The 18,033-nt window shown below is 43.6% G+C and overlaps 1 protein-coding gene across 5 annotated transcripts in view; it reads right to left on the bottom strand.

Annotated features, from left to right (window-relative positions):
• The window catches only part of LOC147124854 (nuclear factor 1 B-type-like), a 557,582-nt gene that overhangs the window by 126,102 nt on the left and 413,447 nt on the right, over positions 1-18,033 (bottom strand). For all 5 annotated transcript variants that reach the window (XM_085994028.1, XM_085994035.1, XM_085994024.1 and 2 more), the window contains 2 exons: positions 7,688-7,802; positions 2,445-2,563 (listed from right to left, as the gene is read on the bottom strand). In XM_085994028.1, the coding sequence (XP_085850154.1) occupies positions 2,445-2,563; positions 7,688-7,802 (234 nt within the window). The remainder of the gene's footprint in view (positions 1-2,444; positions 2,564-7,687; positions 7,803-18,033) is intronic.

The following is an 18,033-nucleotide window of genomic DNA, read 5'->3' as shown; positions in this document are numbered from 1 at the left end:
GAGTTACCCTCTCGGAGAAACCTGTAAAAAAACAGAAGTTCCAGGCGTACGCGCTGCCTCTCCGGCGCACGCGTTCGACCTGTGAACCCATTCCTTTAAGGGAACAGAAGTTCCGGTTTCCCGCGCATGCGCAGTGCACGCACGAAACCGGCACTTTCGTTGGGCCTACGCGTGATTACCCAGCCCGTACTCACCTGTGGGGGCCCGAATTTCTGGCCCAACGTTTCAGCTTGATGACCCTTCATCAGAACGTTCTGATGAAGGGTCATCAACCTGAAACGTTAACTCTGTTTCTCTCTCCACAGATGCTGCCTGACCTGCTGAGTATTTCCAGCATTTTCCGTTTTTATTTCAGATTTCCAGCATCTGCAGTATTTTACTTTTGTTCTTACTAACCAGTTGCTTGAGAATGCAAAGGCTACTAATTTTCTTCTTGTGCCCAGTATGTGGTTCATATTGTAGTGCAAATATAAACAGCATCTTACAACTGCATTAAAATTGCTGTCTAGTGTTCAATGTCTGGAAGTACTTATATTAAATTTTCAGCAAAGCCTGGTGCATTACAGAGTTTCAGGAGTAAACTATGGCCCCTGGCACAGCACTGAAATGGTCCTTATCAAAGTTACAAATTACATCTTATGTGACTGTGAATGTGGTAAATTATCCCTCCTCGACCTTTCTACAGCCTTTTACATGGTTGACCACACCATCCTCTTCCAACGCCTCTCCACCGTCGTCCAGCTGGGTGGGACTGCACTCGACTGGTTCCATTCCTATCTGTCCAGTCGTAGCCAGAGAATCACCTGCAATGGCTTCAAATTCCAGCTCCCGCACAGTTACCTCTGGTGTCCCCCAAGGATCTTTCCTTGGCCCCCTCCTATTTCTCATCTAACATGCGGCCCCTTGGCAACATCATCCAAAAACACAGCATCAGTTTCCACATGTACGCTGACGACACCCAGCTCTACCTCACCACCACCTCTCTCAACTCCTTCACTGCCTCTGATTTGACATGCTGTTTGTCCGACATTCAGTATTGGAAGGGCAGAAATTTCCTCCAATCAAATATTGGGAAGACCAAAGCCACTGTTGTCAGTCCCCAACACAAACTCCGTTCCCTAACCACCAACTCCATCCCTCTCCCTGACCACTGTCTGAGGCTGAACCAGACCGTTCATAACCTTGGCGTCCTAGTTGACCCCGAGATGACCTTCCAATCACATAGCCACTCCATCACCAAGACCACCTCCTTCCATCTCCATAACATCACCTATTTCCGACCCTGACTCAGCTCATCTGCTGCTGAAACCCTCAGCCATGCCTTTCTTACATCTAGACTTGACTATTCTAATGCTTTCCAGGTCTCCGTAAATTTGAGCTCATCCAAAACATTAGTGCCTGTATCCTAAGTCGCACCAAGTGCCGCTCACCCATCACCCGCTGTGCTCGCTGATCTACATTGGCTCCCGGTCCAGCAACGCTTTGATTTTAAAATACTCATCCCTGCTTTCAAATCCCTCCATGGCCTCACCCCTCTAAATCTCTGTAACCTCCTCCAGCCCTACAACCCTCTGAAATATCTGCTCCCCTCTAATTCTGGCCTCTTGAGCATCCCTGATTTTCAATGCTCAACCATTGGCAGCTGTGCCTTCAGCTGCCTAGGCCCTAAGCTCTTGAATTCCCTCTCTAAACCTCTCTGCTTCACTAACTCTCTCTCCTCCTTTAAGATGCTCCATAAAACCTACCAGTTTGACTAAGCTATTGGTCCCCTCTCCTAATATCTCCTTATGTGGCTCGGTGTCAAATTTTGTTTGACAATCGCTCCTGTGAAGTGCCTTGGGACATTTTACTATATTACAGGTGCTATATAAAAAATGCATGTTGTTGTTGTTATTGTTGTTGAAATGCAGGTTCTTGTTGCCCTGAAGTGTTTGTGGTGAGGCTCTGAGGATTCCAGAAGTATTGCAGTCCTATTCATAATATCGTAATAAAATTCCATTTCATCAGAAGGAAAACATTTTCATAATTACATGCAATAGCTTTGACACCAGCACACACTGATTCCACCTTTACAAGGTAGAAAAAAAGACATTTTGAATGCAGAGGTACCTGTGAAACACCTTTTCTGATGCTGTCACTTCTGTTATACTCTGGCTATTCCTTTTTAGCGCCAACAGATGCAGGATCCTTATCATGGGAAATTATATTAACAACTCCTTAAAATTCTATAATCTAATTTTGACTCTGCCCACAGACTGTAATAAATCATCCATTTGATTTGTAATACAAGCTATTTATCTCACTTGGCATTATATTTATTATATTATATTATATTATATTATTATAATTATATTTCAACTCAGTCTATGTCGATGTATTTGTGGAAATATCCCAGTAATTAGTATTACATATTACATCTCATCAAGTTCACTCCAAGAACTAACCTTGATCTCTTTCATGCCATGTCCGGCTGACACTGGTAGGTGAGCTGGGAGAAGGATAAAATTCCCCGGTTGGACTGGTGTCTATGCTGTCATCAATAGAGATGGTCTTAGGCCGTTTGCTAGCAAATAAATACATAATTCAAATTAAGGCTTGGATTTAAATAAATCAGTCTTCGAAGAATTATTTTAGTGCATTTTCCAAAATTCACGCTTGATCAAAGCCAGATTTTCCAACAAAATAGTTGCTATTGTATAGTGCCCTAAAGGGAAAGAGAATTCGACTGAGTTGTCACATAATCCCAAACATTATAAAGGAAGACATCTGTACATTTACTAGTGTGCCTCAGTCACTGTTACCATGTTTTATGTTTCTGAACAGCTGGTTAGAGGCGGTCTGAGAAAACACAGTGACGTGGGGACCCATAGAGACATTACTGAGCGTGCAGACATCTCTCCTGTATAAGAATTAAGGATTGTGACAATAGATTTCCCCTGTACACCTGGCACTAACTTACAAAAAAACGATCAGCAATAGCTGCTCATATCATTCACTGAGGACCCTCTCAGTTACACAGAAACACCCAACGGAACCAGATAAACCAGAGTCTTCAGATCGACCTTTGTACTAATTTGTATTTATACAGTTTAAATAATCAGCGTCACCTCTGTCCCAGTTTCAGCTCAATCACAGCTGGTGTGTATTTTCAATAGGGTTTAATTGCATCCCAGTACATCAAACTTTTCACAGTATCAAATACAACATTTGTAAAAAATTACATGTCCTTTGTATTACAAATTTAATTTTGGCTTAACATAGAAACATAGAAACATAGAAGATAGGAGCAGCAGTAGGCCATTCGGCCCTTTGAGCCTGCTCCGCCATTCAATGTGATCATGGCTGATCATCCAAATTCAGTACCCTGTCCCTGCCTTCTCCCCATATCCCTTGATCCCTTTAGCCTCAAGAAATATATCCAACTCTTTCTTGAATATATTTAATGAACTGGACTCCACCGCCCTCTGTGGCAGAGAATTCCACAGGTTCACCACTCTTTGGGTGAAGAAATTCCTCCTCATTTCAGTCCTAAATGGCTTACCCCTTATCCTTTGACTATGACCCCTTGTTCTGGACTCCCCGGCCATCAGAAACATCCTTCCTGCATCTAGTCTGTCCAGACCTGACAGAATTTTATAGGTTTCGATGAGATCCCCTCTCAATCTTCTAAACTCCAGTGAGTATAAGCCCAATCGACACAATCTCTCCTCATACATCATTCCTGCCATCCCAGGTATCAGCCTGGTGAATCTTCGCTGCACTCCCTCCATGGCAAGAACGTCCTTCCTCAGGTAAGGTGACCAAAACTGCACACAATGTTTTATAAGTATATTAAGGGCAAGAGGATAACCAGGGAAAGGGTAGGGCCCATTAGGGACCAAAGTGGCAATCTGTGTGTAGAGCCAGATGATGTAGGCAGGGTTTTAAATGAATTTTTTGCATCTGTGTTCACTATGGAGAAAGACGATGCAGACATAGAAATCGGGCAAGGGGACTGTGACATACTTGAACATATTAGCATCGAGAGGGAGGAGGTGCTAGCGGTTTTAGCAGGCCAAAAAGTGGATAAATCCCCAGGCCCGGATGAGATGTATCCCAGGCTGCTGTGGGAGGCAAAGGAGGAGATTGCAGGGGCTCTGACACAAATTTTCAGAACCTCCCTGGCCACAGGGGATGTACCAGAGGACTGGAGAACAGCTAATGTAGTACCATTATACAAGAAGGGTAGCAGGGATAAACCAGGGAATTACAGGCCAGTGAGCCTAACATCTGTGGTAGGGAAATTATTGGAAAAAATTCTGAGGGACAAAATTAGTCTCCACTTGGAGAGGCAAGGATTAATCGGGGATAGTCAGCATGGCTTTGTCAAGGGTAAATCATGTCTGACAAATCTGATTGAATTTTTCGAGGGGGTGACTAGGGGGGTGGATGAGGGAAATGCTGTGGATGTGGTTTACATGGACTTCAGTAAAGCCTTTGACAAAGTCCCGCATAGGAGACTGGTCAAGAAGGTAAGAGCCCATGGGATCCAGGGTGCCTTGGCGCGTTGGATCCTAAACTGGCTGAGTGGCAGGAGGCAGAGGGTGATGGTCGAAGGTTGCTTTTGTGACTGGAAGCCTGTGTCCAGTGGGGTACCTCAGGGATCGGTGCTGGGTCCCTTGTTGTTTGTGATCTACATAAATGATTTGGATGAGAATGTAAAAGGTATGATCAGCAAGTTCGCAGATGACATGAAAATTGGTGGGGTGGTCAATTGCGAGGAGGAAAGCCTCAGGCTACAGGACGATATAAACGGGTTGGTCAGATGGGCGGAAAAGTGGCAAATGGAATTTAACCCTGAAAAGTGCGAGGTGATGCATTTTGGACGGACAAATAAGGCAAGGGAATACACAATGAGTGGTAGGACCCTAGGAAGTACAGAGGGTCAGAGGGACCTTGGTGTACATGTACATAGATCCCTGAAGGCAGCGGAACAGGTAGATAAGCTGGTTAAAAAGGCATATGGGATACTTGCCTTCATTAGCCGAGGCATAGAATATAAGAGCAGGGAGGTTATGATGGAGCTGTACAAAACGCTGGTGAGGCCACAGCTGGAGTACTGTGTGCAGTTCTGGTCGCCTCACTATAGGAAGGATGTGATTGCTTTGGAGAGGGTGCAGAGAAGATTCACCAGGATGTTACCTGGGATGGAGCGCCTCAGCTATGAAGAAAGACTAAACAGGCTGGGGTTGTTTTCCTTGGAGCAAAGAAGGCTGAGGGGGGACCTGGTTGAGGTATACAAAATGATGAGGGGCATAGATAGGGTAGACAAAGAGGAACTTTTCCCCTTAGTAGGGGGGTCAATAACAAGGGGGCATAGATTCAGGGTAAGGGGCAGGAGATTTAGAGGGGATTTGCGGAGGAACTTTTTCACCCAGAGGGTGGTTGGAATGTGGAACTCAATGCCCAAAAGGGTGGTAGAGGCAGGAACCCTCACAACATTCAAGAAGCATTTGGATGAGCACTTGGAATGCCATTGCATACAAGGCTATGGACCAAATGCTGGAAAATGGGATTAGACTGGACAGGGATGGATGGGCGGCGCAGACACGATGGGCCGAAGGGCCTCTTTCTGTGCTGTAAAACTCTATGACTCTATGACTCTATGACAATACTCAAGGTGCGGTCTCACCAAGGCCCTGTACAACTGTAGCAAGACATCCTTGTTCCTGTACTCGAACCCTCTTGCTACAAAGGCCAACATACCATTTGCCTTCTTAACCGCCTGCTGCACCTGCATGCTTACCTTCAGCGACTGGTGCACAAGGACCCCCAGGTCTCTTTGCACTTCCCCTTCTCCCAATCTATTGCCATTCAAATAATAATCTGCCTTCCTGTTTTTGCCACCAAAGTGGATAACCTCACATTTATCCACATTATAGTGCATTTGCCATGTTTCTGCCCAATCACCCAACCTGTCCAAATCGTACTGGAGTTTCCCGACATCCTCCTCGCAGCTTACCCTCCCGCCCAGCTTTGTGTCGTCTGCAAATTTGGAGGTATTACATCCAATTCCTTCGTCCAGATCATTAATATATATTGTGAACAGCTGGGGTCCTAGGACCAATCCTTGCGGTACCCCACTAGTCACTGCCTGCCACTCGGAAAACGACCCGTTTATTCCAACAAGTTACATTTGTGATATATATTTTATTTTAAAAGAATGATGCATCTTTTGTTGCTTATCTTATGTATATTCAGTTTACAATGTCTCTACGTCTTTGCATCTTGAATTAGGATTCCTTAATTTGTGCAATCTTAATTTTACAGTACTTTTACAGCATAAATATCACTCTAATTTCACAGTATAACCTCGCAACATCTCTGAAACTTTCTGTGCTCCTGCACTGCAGTTTGCGGAGGTTTAATTAGTGCAAAGCGTATGCAATTTTTTCATTAAGAACTGAAACTTGCACAAACACATTGTTATAACTGTGTGAACTGAACCTTTTAAAGCGATCTCCTGGGAAGGAATAATGTACGATTTTAGTGCTGCAGGCAGCACTTTCAAAGGTATGAACCACTGCAATGCAAATTGGTAAGTTGCCTAAAAATGACTTTTGCCTGTTTTAACTTGCCATAAAACTGGCAACACCAAAAATTCAGGAAAATCTATTGTGTTTTAATCCAAAAGAATGGATGTGGAGGAGCAATATATTTGGTGCAAAACACTCCCCCTAGTATACAACACAATAAAGAAATGAAAAAGAAAGCAGCCCAACAGGAAAGAAAGATTCGAAAGGTTATTATTTTTCAGTCAAGGGGAGATGCATCACTTCACATCTTGAAGTCATTCTGCTGACATCAGGTACAGACTCCGAAGGGACTGCGTCTCTCTCTCTCTAGTGCAAAGGGAGACCCAAACTGTTGGGTCCTCACTGGGCTCTGTGCTGAAAATTAACAGTGGTGAAGGGGATATAAGGTCATCCAAAACTCTGCTGCCCATGTCCTAACTCGCACCAAGTCCCATTCACCCATCACCCCTGTGCTTGCTGACCTACACTGGCTCCCGCTTAAGCAACGCCTCGATTTTAAAATTCTCATCCTAGTTTTCAAATCCCTCCATGGCCTCGCCCCTCATCTCTGTAATCTCCTCCAGCCCCACAACCCCCAGAAATATCTGCACGCCTCTAATTCTGGCCTCTTGAGCATCCCTGATTATAATCGCTCCATCATTGGTGGCCGTGCCTTCAGCTGTCTAGGCCCTAAGCTCTGGGATTCCCTCCCTAAACCTCTATGCCTCTCTTCTACCTCTCTCTCCTCCTTTAAGATGCTTCTTAAAACCTACCTCTTTGACCAAGCTTTTGGTCATCTGCCCTAAATTCTCATGTGGCTCAGTGTCAAATTTTGTTTTATAATGCTCCTGTGAAGCGCCTTGGGACATTTTACTGTGTTAAAGGTGCTATATTAATACAAGTTGTAGTTGATATCTCCTCTCAGGTAGGATATATTTATGCTTTAACCAGTACTATTATATAGATAGGAAGAGTAATGTATGACCAAACTATTCCACCCTACATTATGCTTTAATGAACTATAGTTAGGCGGCAAGAAAGAGACTAACATACAAGATATTAGCTTTATATCAATGCACTACTTTAGATATTGATGGTTTAACTGATCAATTCATTAAAATGAAAGTGGTTACCTGCCCGGTGGAGAGGACAATGACCTCTGTAGCCCAGAGTTTATGTCATGGTAGAATGGTTGGCTTTGAATCTCTGCAAGGTTGTAACTAATCCCACTTCCTTGGGTTATAGCCACTGAAAGTGAAAAACAATTGTGAATTTTCACAACTGTCAACATTCTGCACATATAATGATTTTGTGTTATTTGTTACGACAACAGGAATGTTTGGAATACAACTGTATGTTGAAGGAGAATTTGTTACAAACACATAATTTGTGAATTATTTTGACTTTTATGAAACAATCATTAAAAATTAAATAAAATAATTCATAAACATTTCTGGAAAATCTACATAAATCTGGTCACATGCTGATAGACTTTCTTTTTCAATTTTCCTTCCTCATTTTCTAAAGGTTCTGACATCTCATACAGTTACAAAGATATCAGCAGCCCTTGCCAAAACCATTTTTACAAGTCTTAGCCTTGATAGTATCAGAAGAATATTCAAAGGGCATCATAGCTAAGCCTGGTCCGGCCTTCCCCCAAAGTCCATGGGGTTTAGTTTGACCTTTGGGTGGGAGCCTGGCAGAACATGCCAACCAGTTGCCCAAAACTGCAGCAAAAAGGCGACCATAATTTTGAGACAATGGCGTCAGTAGCGTCAGCCTGGCGAGCTGTGGGGAGGCGGGGTGAGTGCAAACAAACATCCCACCGCCGGATTGAGGCCTCCCAGTATCAGGCTAGCCACCAGCAGGGTAAGTGCGGGGTGGGGGTCACAATTGCAGGCTGAGGATCCCGGTGAGGCAGCAGCCCACATTCATTTTGTGGGGCTCAGAGGAGGACTCACTCCTGCTGCTCCGAGCCCCACAAAAATAATTCCAAACATACCTTGGCTGGGTCTCTGGCTCCATTGCCTGTGGAGCTGGTTGGAGTGTGCACGCAACACACTTAAACCAATTCCTATCTAAAAGAGCAATCTGGCGTCCAGCGGTAAGGCTACCGACCCCAATTTGAGCCCATCAATGCCAGGTGAAAAGTGAACCCCAACAGGAGTCACTGGAGAATAATGAGGAGCTGGATCTCTGGCTGATGTTTCCTCGCTCTAGACCAGGATATCTTTCACTGGCCATTTGGTTTTCAGAAACCTGCCTTATCAGCTTAACCTTCCAAGAATCCGTCAATTGTTCTGGTCAGAAAGTTGCTTCTGAGAAATCAATCAACTTCAGAAGTTTGTTCTGCAACTAACGTGTCAAATTTCTACATACTTGAATCATCCTTTCACTCAATTAATGGGCACTGTTACAATTTTGACTTTTATCAAACTATTTTCCTCACAGCAGTTCAGGCAAGTGAGTTATATGCCCAAAAAGATTTGCAATGGCACTATTTGCAATATTTCATCTACTGGATTAACCGTATGTTCCTCACTGCAAAACTCTTCAAATTGGTGGCATATTAAACTCAAGTTAAAAATTGTGCAGCCTGAAGCAACAAGCAAATATTTATTTAGAAATGAAATGGAATTCTGAAGCATAAAAGAGTTCTGTAAATAGTAAACAGTACACATCAAAAGAATGGGAAAGATGTTGTGATGTGGGTTAATTACCCTCTTCACTGCCCAGTTACCCTGCTGCAAGCACACTTGTGTGAACCACCGGTGAGGAACGGACTGGGCTTGGTTGTGATGGAAACAACTTGATGATGTTCAATGGAGATTCACTGAAAACCAGATTAGGAATAGTTTCCAATCGTTCCACCAATTTATAATAATCTTTCGCACAAGATCACTATCAGTGATGAAATATTATTGGATCTACACATGAATGGGTATAAAACACCTGTGGTTCATAAATGAGCACAAATTTCACTTTACAATTAACATTATGCATTCCTGGGAACAAGATGAATTTATATATATAGCACACTTAAAAGTGTCACACATGCAATGTCTGCGCTGCCCTGATTAATTATCACATTTGATGTAGAATTGAAAAGGAGAGGGAACAGTCAAAGATAAAGGTACTTGACTGAAAAAAAAAGACAATTTCAGAGCGATAAAAAGGGAATGAGCCCAGATAAATTGGGAACAAATTGGCAGATAAGGTAGCGGAAAAATAATGGTAAACTTTCAACCAGGAACTGTTTAATGTCCAAACTAGACATATTCCCTCAAGTCAAGAGGGTTCAGCAAAAGCTGAAGTTTCTTGGATGAGCAGAGAAATTAAAATTAAAATGAGACTTAAAAAGAGACATGTGACAAATCTAAGACTATTAGCGCAAAGAAAATCATGTGGAATAAATATAGAGGGGAAGCAAAAAAGATTAGAAAGGCTAAAAGGGGGTATGAAGATAAACTGACAGTAATATAAAATGAAGTAGTGAGATGTTTGAACTACATAAAACAAAAGAATAGTTAAAGAAAAGGTAGGGCCCACTGGAGATTTAAAAAAAAGTCTTATGGAGGATGAAGGAATGGTGAACATATCAGATGAGAACTTTGCCTCAAATTTCACATACAGAAGAGTGTGGTAGTGGGAATGAAAAGCTATAAGAGAAAGAGGTGATACAATTAGATAGGATACATATAGACAAAGAAGCAGTACTGAAAACATTGTTTGAAGTGGAAAAGACATTGGGCTCTGACGACATGCATCCTTGAATACTGAGGGAAACAGCAGAGAATCTGAGCACAATCTTTTAAACATGTTTGTATCTGGAATTCGTCAGAGGACTGGAGGGTGACAATGTAACACCTCTGTTCTGAAATGGTGAAAGGGATAATCCAGGTAACTACAAACCAGTCAGCCTAACATTGGTAGTGGATACGCTTCTAGAGGCTGCAGTACAATATCAAAAATAATATTTGCTTAGAAAGCCTTTGGTTAATTTAAAAAGGCAATGTGGCAGCATGGATAGGAAGTTGGTTAAATGATAGAAAATGGAGAGTAGTGGTTAATGAATGTTTTTGGACTGAAGCGATATCAACTCTGCTTTTCACAATACAGTAATCCCTCCCCAACCACGGGGGATACGTCCCTGAAAACCTCCGTGGTTAGTAAAACCACGGTTGGCAAATACAGTATAAATGTTCAAATAACACAATAAAAAAGAATATAAAAGCAATAAAATCATGTTATTTACCTTAATTCTAAATTTAAAACCGCATATATGCAAAATTCACTTCCGCGGTTGGCAAAAGTTGTCACATAGAGGAAACCGTGTATACTTGTAATCCGCGTATGGCAAAGCCGCGGTTGGGACGGGATTCCTGTATGTATAAATTATCTGGACTTGGGTATGGGGCACAATATCAAAAATTGCAGATGGCACAGAAACAGGGACCGAGGTTAACTGTAAAAAGGACTGTGTGCAACTTCATTATAGATATAGCGAGGTTAATGGATTGGGCAGATAAATGTCAGATGAAATTTAAAGCAGAACACAGCAAGAAACCAATTGGGAGGTGTGAGAAGCCAGTGGCATTGAAGGGCCAAAATAGTATGGTGTTTAGCTTCAATGGGAATTCATCCTTAGAGGGATATCAGCATTGAGGTATAGTTGGACAGGAGCATTTATCTATAAATTAAAAAAAAATATTTGTGTATAGTGGGTTTGACTCTTGGGAGAGTTTGGTACAAATGGGAGTTCAGGCTGTCACTATATACATTTTTAAAGTTAGAGACAAAGAAATGGCAGTGCAGAGAACCCTTGTGATGTGTGTGGAGTGGAATATGTGGGCCATCATGGATCCTCAGTGTATCCAGGGGCAGCACATCTGGACTAAGAGTCACAAAATCGAATCTCTGCAGCGGGTCTCCATGTTGGAGCAGTAATTGGCCACAATCCACAGCATCAGAGAGAATGAGGGGTTCCTTGATCTAAGGGGGCGATTTTGCCAGCCCTGGGGAGGCGGGTCTGCCGGGAAAATGGCAGAAACTGGGAGTGGGTACCAAACCCGCCCCCAACCCGCCTCTGTGCCATTTTCCCAGGAGGCGGGTCCCCGACTCGTGCTGGGACCGGTCTCCTCGATGCAGGAAGGGGATTACAGCTAATTCACTGCCTGTTAACAGGTAGTTAACAGGCAGTTAAGAGGCTTATCCCCATTTTACCCACGTAAGTGCAGGCTTCCCGACGTCGGGAAACCCCGCCAGGGTCAGCGAGGCGAGCAGTGGGTCTGCGGGTGTTGGTGCGGTCCAAAAGTGCTATGTGGAGGTGAGTGATGGGTGCAAGTGTGGAGAGGTAAATTTGGGAGGTGAGTGAAAAGTGTTAGAAAAAGTTTCCTTACCTTTATTTCTTCCTGCAGGCTTCAACCGTTGGGGATCCAGAGGCTCCAGCATCTCCACGGCAGAGATGACAGAATGGCTGCTGCATTCTCCGATGCAGGAGCCATCTGAGTTCTGCTCAGGAAATAGGTTTGGTGAGTCTTGAGTACAAGGACTCACCAAACAACAGAGAATGTCAGTGTTTGACAGCTTCTCTGTCACCGGCTTTCCCTTAATTGGCCTGCTAAGCCCGCAGGGCAGGCTTGACAAGGTCAATCAAGGGGAAATAGCGTGGGTAGCCGGACGTCATTGGGGGCGGGACTGAAACCCGACAAGCAGCAGTCCCGCCCCCATTGATAAAATTCCCCCCATACTCTCCAGAATATGGTCACCCAAGAGGCAGTGCTGGACAGTTCAGAACAGGGATATTGTAGAAGTATGGGTGGCCATCTGCAGAGGCATCAACGGGTAACAGGACTCACAGAGGCAGGGAACCTCTGAGTAGGGTTGCAAAGGGGTGGAAAGTTTCCGGTAAATTTCCAGTAAATTTCCGGAAATTTTCCACGGGAAGTTTAGCTTGGGAATTTTTCCCAAAAAAGCACATGCTAGCATAATATTGTTTTTTTTGTATTTCTTTCTTTTTTTTCCACAGGTCCTCTCTTAAAATTACTAACAGAGATGGAATCTTAATTATTAAGGAATTTCTTAATCAATATATGTTTATCTTCTTACTTGGCTTGTTTTAATAATTACAAGTTTTGTGTGTGACTGTGAACAAATGTGTCCTGATTGGTTGGATGACTGGATGAGCGATTAGCTCCCTCTATTTGTAATATTTGCATATCGAATTGTGATTGGCCTGCAGGCATCTGTAAGACTGCTATAGTTTTTTTAAGATCCAGGTTAGGGGGCCTGAGGGAAGTCATTTTGTTTTCTGCTGATGTTGTGATGATGCAGTAAGTAAATCAGACTTTATACCAAATAAACCAGTTACTTGTTGAACTCTGTTGTCCTTCAATTTAAAATATACAAAATAATACACTATTGGTGATGTAGCGTCGTGTGTGTACAGGTCATGCTTCCATCACATGGAGCATCAGCAAAAATGTACTCACCCTGTTGCAATCGTGCTGATCGACCGCAGTTCAACACAGAGATGAATGCCCTTTATTTCTCTGCATAGAACAATGCCACGTTTACCGTCGGATGTGTGGAAGCATTTTACCCCAGGCATTAAAGATGGAAAGACTGTGTACATGTGCAAACACTGTAGAAAGCCATATGTAAAGAATGCCACAAAGGTGCAGCAGCATTTATCCAAATGCAACAACTTCTCTGCTTCCATTCAAGAAGATGATGGTTCTCATTCAGCATCAGGCTCCTTATCATCAGCAACTCCTGGCCCACTTGGAAGGTCCTTTGATACAATGGATAACCATAGCCAGAAGAATGCAGATGAGTGCCTTGCTCGAGCTGTATATGCAACAGGCTCACCCCTCATGCTCACAGCCAATGTGTACTGGAAGAGATTTTTCAATGTTATTTGCCCTGCATACTGTCCTCCCACCAGACATGCTTTGTCTACTAATTTGCTGGAGGCTGAGTATAACAGAGTCCAAGGAAAGCTCAAAGAAACGATAGCGATGGCAGACTGTGTTGCAGTTATCTCAGATGCGTGGTCAAATGTACGAGGGGAGGGCATCATAAACTACATCGTCTCCACTCCTCTCCCAGTGTTCTTCAAGAGCACAGACACGAAGGACAACAGACACACAGGCACATACATTGCTGATGAGCTGAAAGTGGTCATCAATGATCTTGGATCACAAAAGGTCTTTGCAGTAGTTACTGACAATGCTGCGAATATGAAGGCTGCTTGGGCTCAAGTGGAGGAGGCCTACCCTCATATTACGTCTATTGGGTGTGCAGCTCATGGGCTTAACCTGCTCCTCAAGGACATCATGAGTTTGAGAACCATGGAAGCACTGTACAAGAGAGCCAAGCAAGTTGTTAAGTATGTCAGGGGAAAACAGGTAGTTGCAGCAACCTACAACTCCAAGCAAATGACAAAGAACAAGAACACCACACTGAAGCTGCCCAACAACACTAGATGGGGTGGTGTTGTCATAATGTACAACAGCCTTCTGGAGGGTAAGGAGTCACTGCAAGAAATGGCAATATCCCAGTCTGGGGATATGGAAGCCACCATCAAGAAAATACTGCTGGATGATGTGTTTTGGGAGAGAGTGGTTAGCAGCCTTAAACTACTCTCACCAGTAGCATCTGCAATTGCTCAGATTGAAGGAGATGACGCTGTCTTGTCAGGTGTTCTCAGGCTTTTTACTGATTTAAAAGAACAAATCAGCATTGCCCTACCCACATCCCTGCTGCTCAAAGCAGAGGAGAAGGCAATTGTTCAATTCATACAGACGCGTCAAGAATTTTGTGTCAAGCCGATTCATGCTGCAGCATACATGCTGGACCCAAAGCATGTTGGGAGACCAATACTTTCTGGAGAACAGATCAACAGCGCTTACAGTGTGATTTCTACCCTCTCACACCATCTCAATCTGGATGTGGGCAAAGTTCTGGGAAGTCTGGCAAAGTTCTCTACCAAGCAAGGTCTTTGGAATGGGGATGGGATATGGGAATCATGCAAGCATATCAGTGCACATACCTGGTGGAAGGGACTTTGTGCATCTGAGGCCCTGTCACCTATTGCATCGGTGATACTCCAAATCCCACCTTCATCAGCGGCCTCTGAACGAAACTGGTCACATTTTGGGAATACGCATACAAAGGTGCGCAACAGGCTGACTAACAAGAGAGTGGAGAAACTGGTGGCTATCCGGGCGAACCTACAACTTATTGAGCCAGATACAGAAGTGTCCACCACACAGCTAGACACTGACACAAAGGAGGAAATGGACACGTCAGAGCCAGAGTCAGAGAATCAGGAGGAGCAATGAGGAGTAGAAGACTCAGAAGACTCATGAGTAGAAGACTCAAAGGGACAAAATAAGGACAAATTACAGGCTAAATAAGCTGACGCTCTTTTTATTTTATTTTAGATGGGTCTTTTTTGTGGGGGTTCAATAAAGTTCAAAATTATAACCTAAATAAAGTTTTGAAAGCCTGTTTTTATTTGTATGGAACAGTATGTCTATTTTGACGACAAAGATAATTATAAGGGTCAGAGACAAAAACCATCAGTGTGCAAAAAAACTCAAAATTCCCATAAATTCCCCAAATTCCCATAAATTCCCGAAAATTCCCATGGAAAGTTTCCTCTTTTAAAAATTCCCAGAATTTTGCAACCCTACCTCTGAGTAATTAAAACTGTCCAATAGATACTTAGGGAATTTTGCGTGCCGTGGGGAGGTGGGTTTGGAGGCGGGACTGCTGGGAAAATGGCAGAAACTGGGAGCGGGTAACGAAACGACTCACAACCCGCGTCCGTGCCATCTTCCCAGGAGGCAGGTCCCTGACTCACGCAGGGACCCGTCTCCTCGAAGCGGGAAGGGGATTACAGCCAATTAACTGCCTGTTAACAGGTAGTTAACAGCCAGTTAAGAGGTTTATCCCCATTTTACCAACACAAGTGTGGGCTTTCCGACATCGGAAAACCCTGCCAGGGTCAGCGAGGCGAGCAGTGTGTCTGCAGGGGTCAGACGGTTCGAAAAGTGCGCTGTGGAGATGACTGATGGGTGCAAGTGTGAAGAGGTAATTATGGGAGGTGAGTGAAAAGTGTTAGAAAAAGTTTCCTTACCTTTGTTTCTTCCTGCAGGCTTCAACCCTTGGGGATCTGGAAGCTCCGGCATCTCCACAGCAGAGATGACAGGAAAGAGGTTTGATAAGTCTTGAGTACAAGGACTAATCAAACAACATAGAATGTCAGTGTTTGACTGCTTCTCAAAGCTGTCAAACGATGACAACAGATGAAACGTTATACGCTGACGTTTTCTGTCACCGGCTTTCCCTTAATTGGCCTGCTAAGCCTGCAGGGCGGGCTTAACAAGGTCAATCAAGGGAAAATAGCGTGGGTTGGCCGGACGTCATTGGGGGCGGGACTGAAACCCGACAACCAGCAGTACCGCCCCCAACACGCCCCCATTGAAAAAATTCCCCCCTTAATGTGACACAAAGAGAGCAGTCAAAAAGTAGAAGTACGTTTGAGGTCTTATAGAGTGAGTTTAAGGGTTAAAAAGAGAAGTAACTTAAATTTATTGAGCACCTTTGACAACCTCAGGACATCCTAAAACATTTCACTGTCAGTTATGTACTTTTGAATTGTAGCCACTGTTGCAATGTAGAGGAATGTGGCCGCCAAATTGCCCCAAACAGCAATGAGATAATTGAGCAGCTAATCTGGTTTAGTGCTGCTGTTTGAGGGGGAAATATTGGCCAGGACACCAGGAGAACTCTCCTGCACTTCTTCAAAAGTTGCTATGGGATCTTGGACATCCACCTAAGAGGGTAGATGGTGCCTTGATTTAATGGCCCAGTAATTCCTCTCTGAACGCGTGAGTACGGTCGGAGTACTCACGCGCCTGGCCGGAGGAAATGCCGGCGTTCAGCATGCACAGCGCATGCGGAGAAAACCGGCATTTCCAGTCCTCTGAACGAAGGGGTTCAGAGGCACAGCGCGTGCGACTGCACAGGCAGTGCTTGCGCAGTGAACTTCGCCAATTTCATTCATGGATTCAGTGAGGGTAAGTCCTTACAAGTTACACTTGAAAAAAGCACGTGTAAAGTTGCTCCAAGGCTGCGGAGGAAGATATATTTTATCGTGGAGCTTCTGAAAGGCAATATTTTTGTTTGGGAAAGGGAGGAAAGTTATTTTAAGAAATGCTGAGGTAAGTTTTAAAGTTTAAATTTTTTTTTTTAAACGGGTTTTCAGTACGGTAGGTAGAAGGAGCAATTGTGGCTGTGTGAATTGAATGTGAAAATGAGTGTTCTAAAATGAGTAATGTAACATTTCCAACACTTTTAAGAAAGAAACTTTTCATCAGTAATAAGTAATTATGTATGTATGTCCGCATATATTCCTTTACGTATATGTATGTATGTTTTATATTCCTTTACTTATGTGTATGAATGTATAATTTTAATTATGATTTTCCAATAAGTTACTTTCTCTGAAAGTCATAATTAAATACATACATTCATACACATAAGTAAAGGAATATATACATACATGCAAAGGAATATATACAGACATACATACATAATTACTTAAAAGAATATATTACTGATGAAAAGTTTCTTTCTTAAAAATGTTGGAGTCATTTTTACATTTAATAAACACAGCAAATTCAATTCACATAGCCACAATTGATCCTTCTACCTACAGTACTGAAAACCCATTTTAAAAAACAAAAATAAACTTTAAAACTTACCTCAGCATTTCTTAAAATAACTTTCCTCCCTTTCCCAAACAAAAATATTGCCTTTCAGAAGCTCCACGATAAGAAATATCTTCCTCCGCAGCCTCTGGAGCAACTGTACTCATGCTTTTTTCATGTGTAAGTTGTAAGGACTTGACCTCACTGAAAGCATAAATGAAAGCGGCGAATTTTACTGCGCACGCGCTGCCTGTACAGTCGCACGCGTTCTGCCTCTGAACCCCTTCGTTCAGAGGACAGGAAATGCCGGTTTTCCCCACATGCACTGTGCATGCTGAAAACCGGCATTTCCTCCGGCCAGACGCGTAAGTACCCCGACCGTACTCGCGCGTTTGGAAGGGAATTACTGGGCCAACATTTTACATGTCAATAAAATGAAAAATTTAACAATTGCACGATTTGCCCCCTCGCATCTGCGACTGAGGGTCCAAGGAGGTGCATTGCGCAAGAGGTCATCGTCGTACGTATCCTCACACTGTTCCCTTTCGGGAACTGTATGAAGTGGTGGAAGGATTTCTGGCCACGTTAACACTCCTTCCGTGACCATAACCATCTTCATACCAGCCATTAGGGTGGTTAGTCCTATGGCGTGAGGGTTTTACGGGCTCCCACAACCCATCTGAGGGGGGTGGGGCCACCCACACCCGCGGACGCAAGTATCCCGCTGGATGTCCACCCAGAATTTATAGTTGGAGCTC

Source organism: Somniosus microcephalus, chromosome 1 (genome assembly GCF_052327205.1).
Source record: "Somniosus microcephalus isolate GS21.2 chromosome 1, FLI_Smic_1.0, whole genome shotgun sequence".
Classification (NCBI taxonomy): domain Eukaryota; kingdom Metazoa; phylum Chordata; class Chondrichthyes; order Squaliformes; family Somniosidae; genus Somniosus; species Somniosus microcephalus.
Note: the sequence above shows the minus strand (reverse complement) of the source record. Positions and strands in the feature narration are given on the sequence as shown.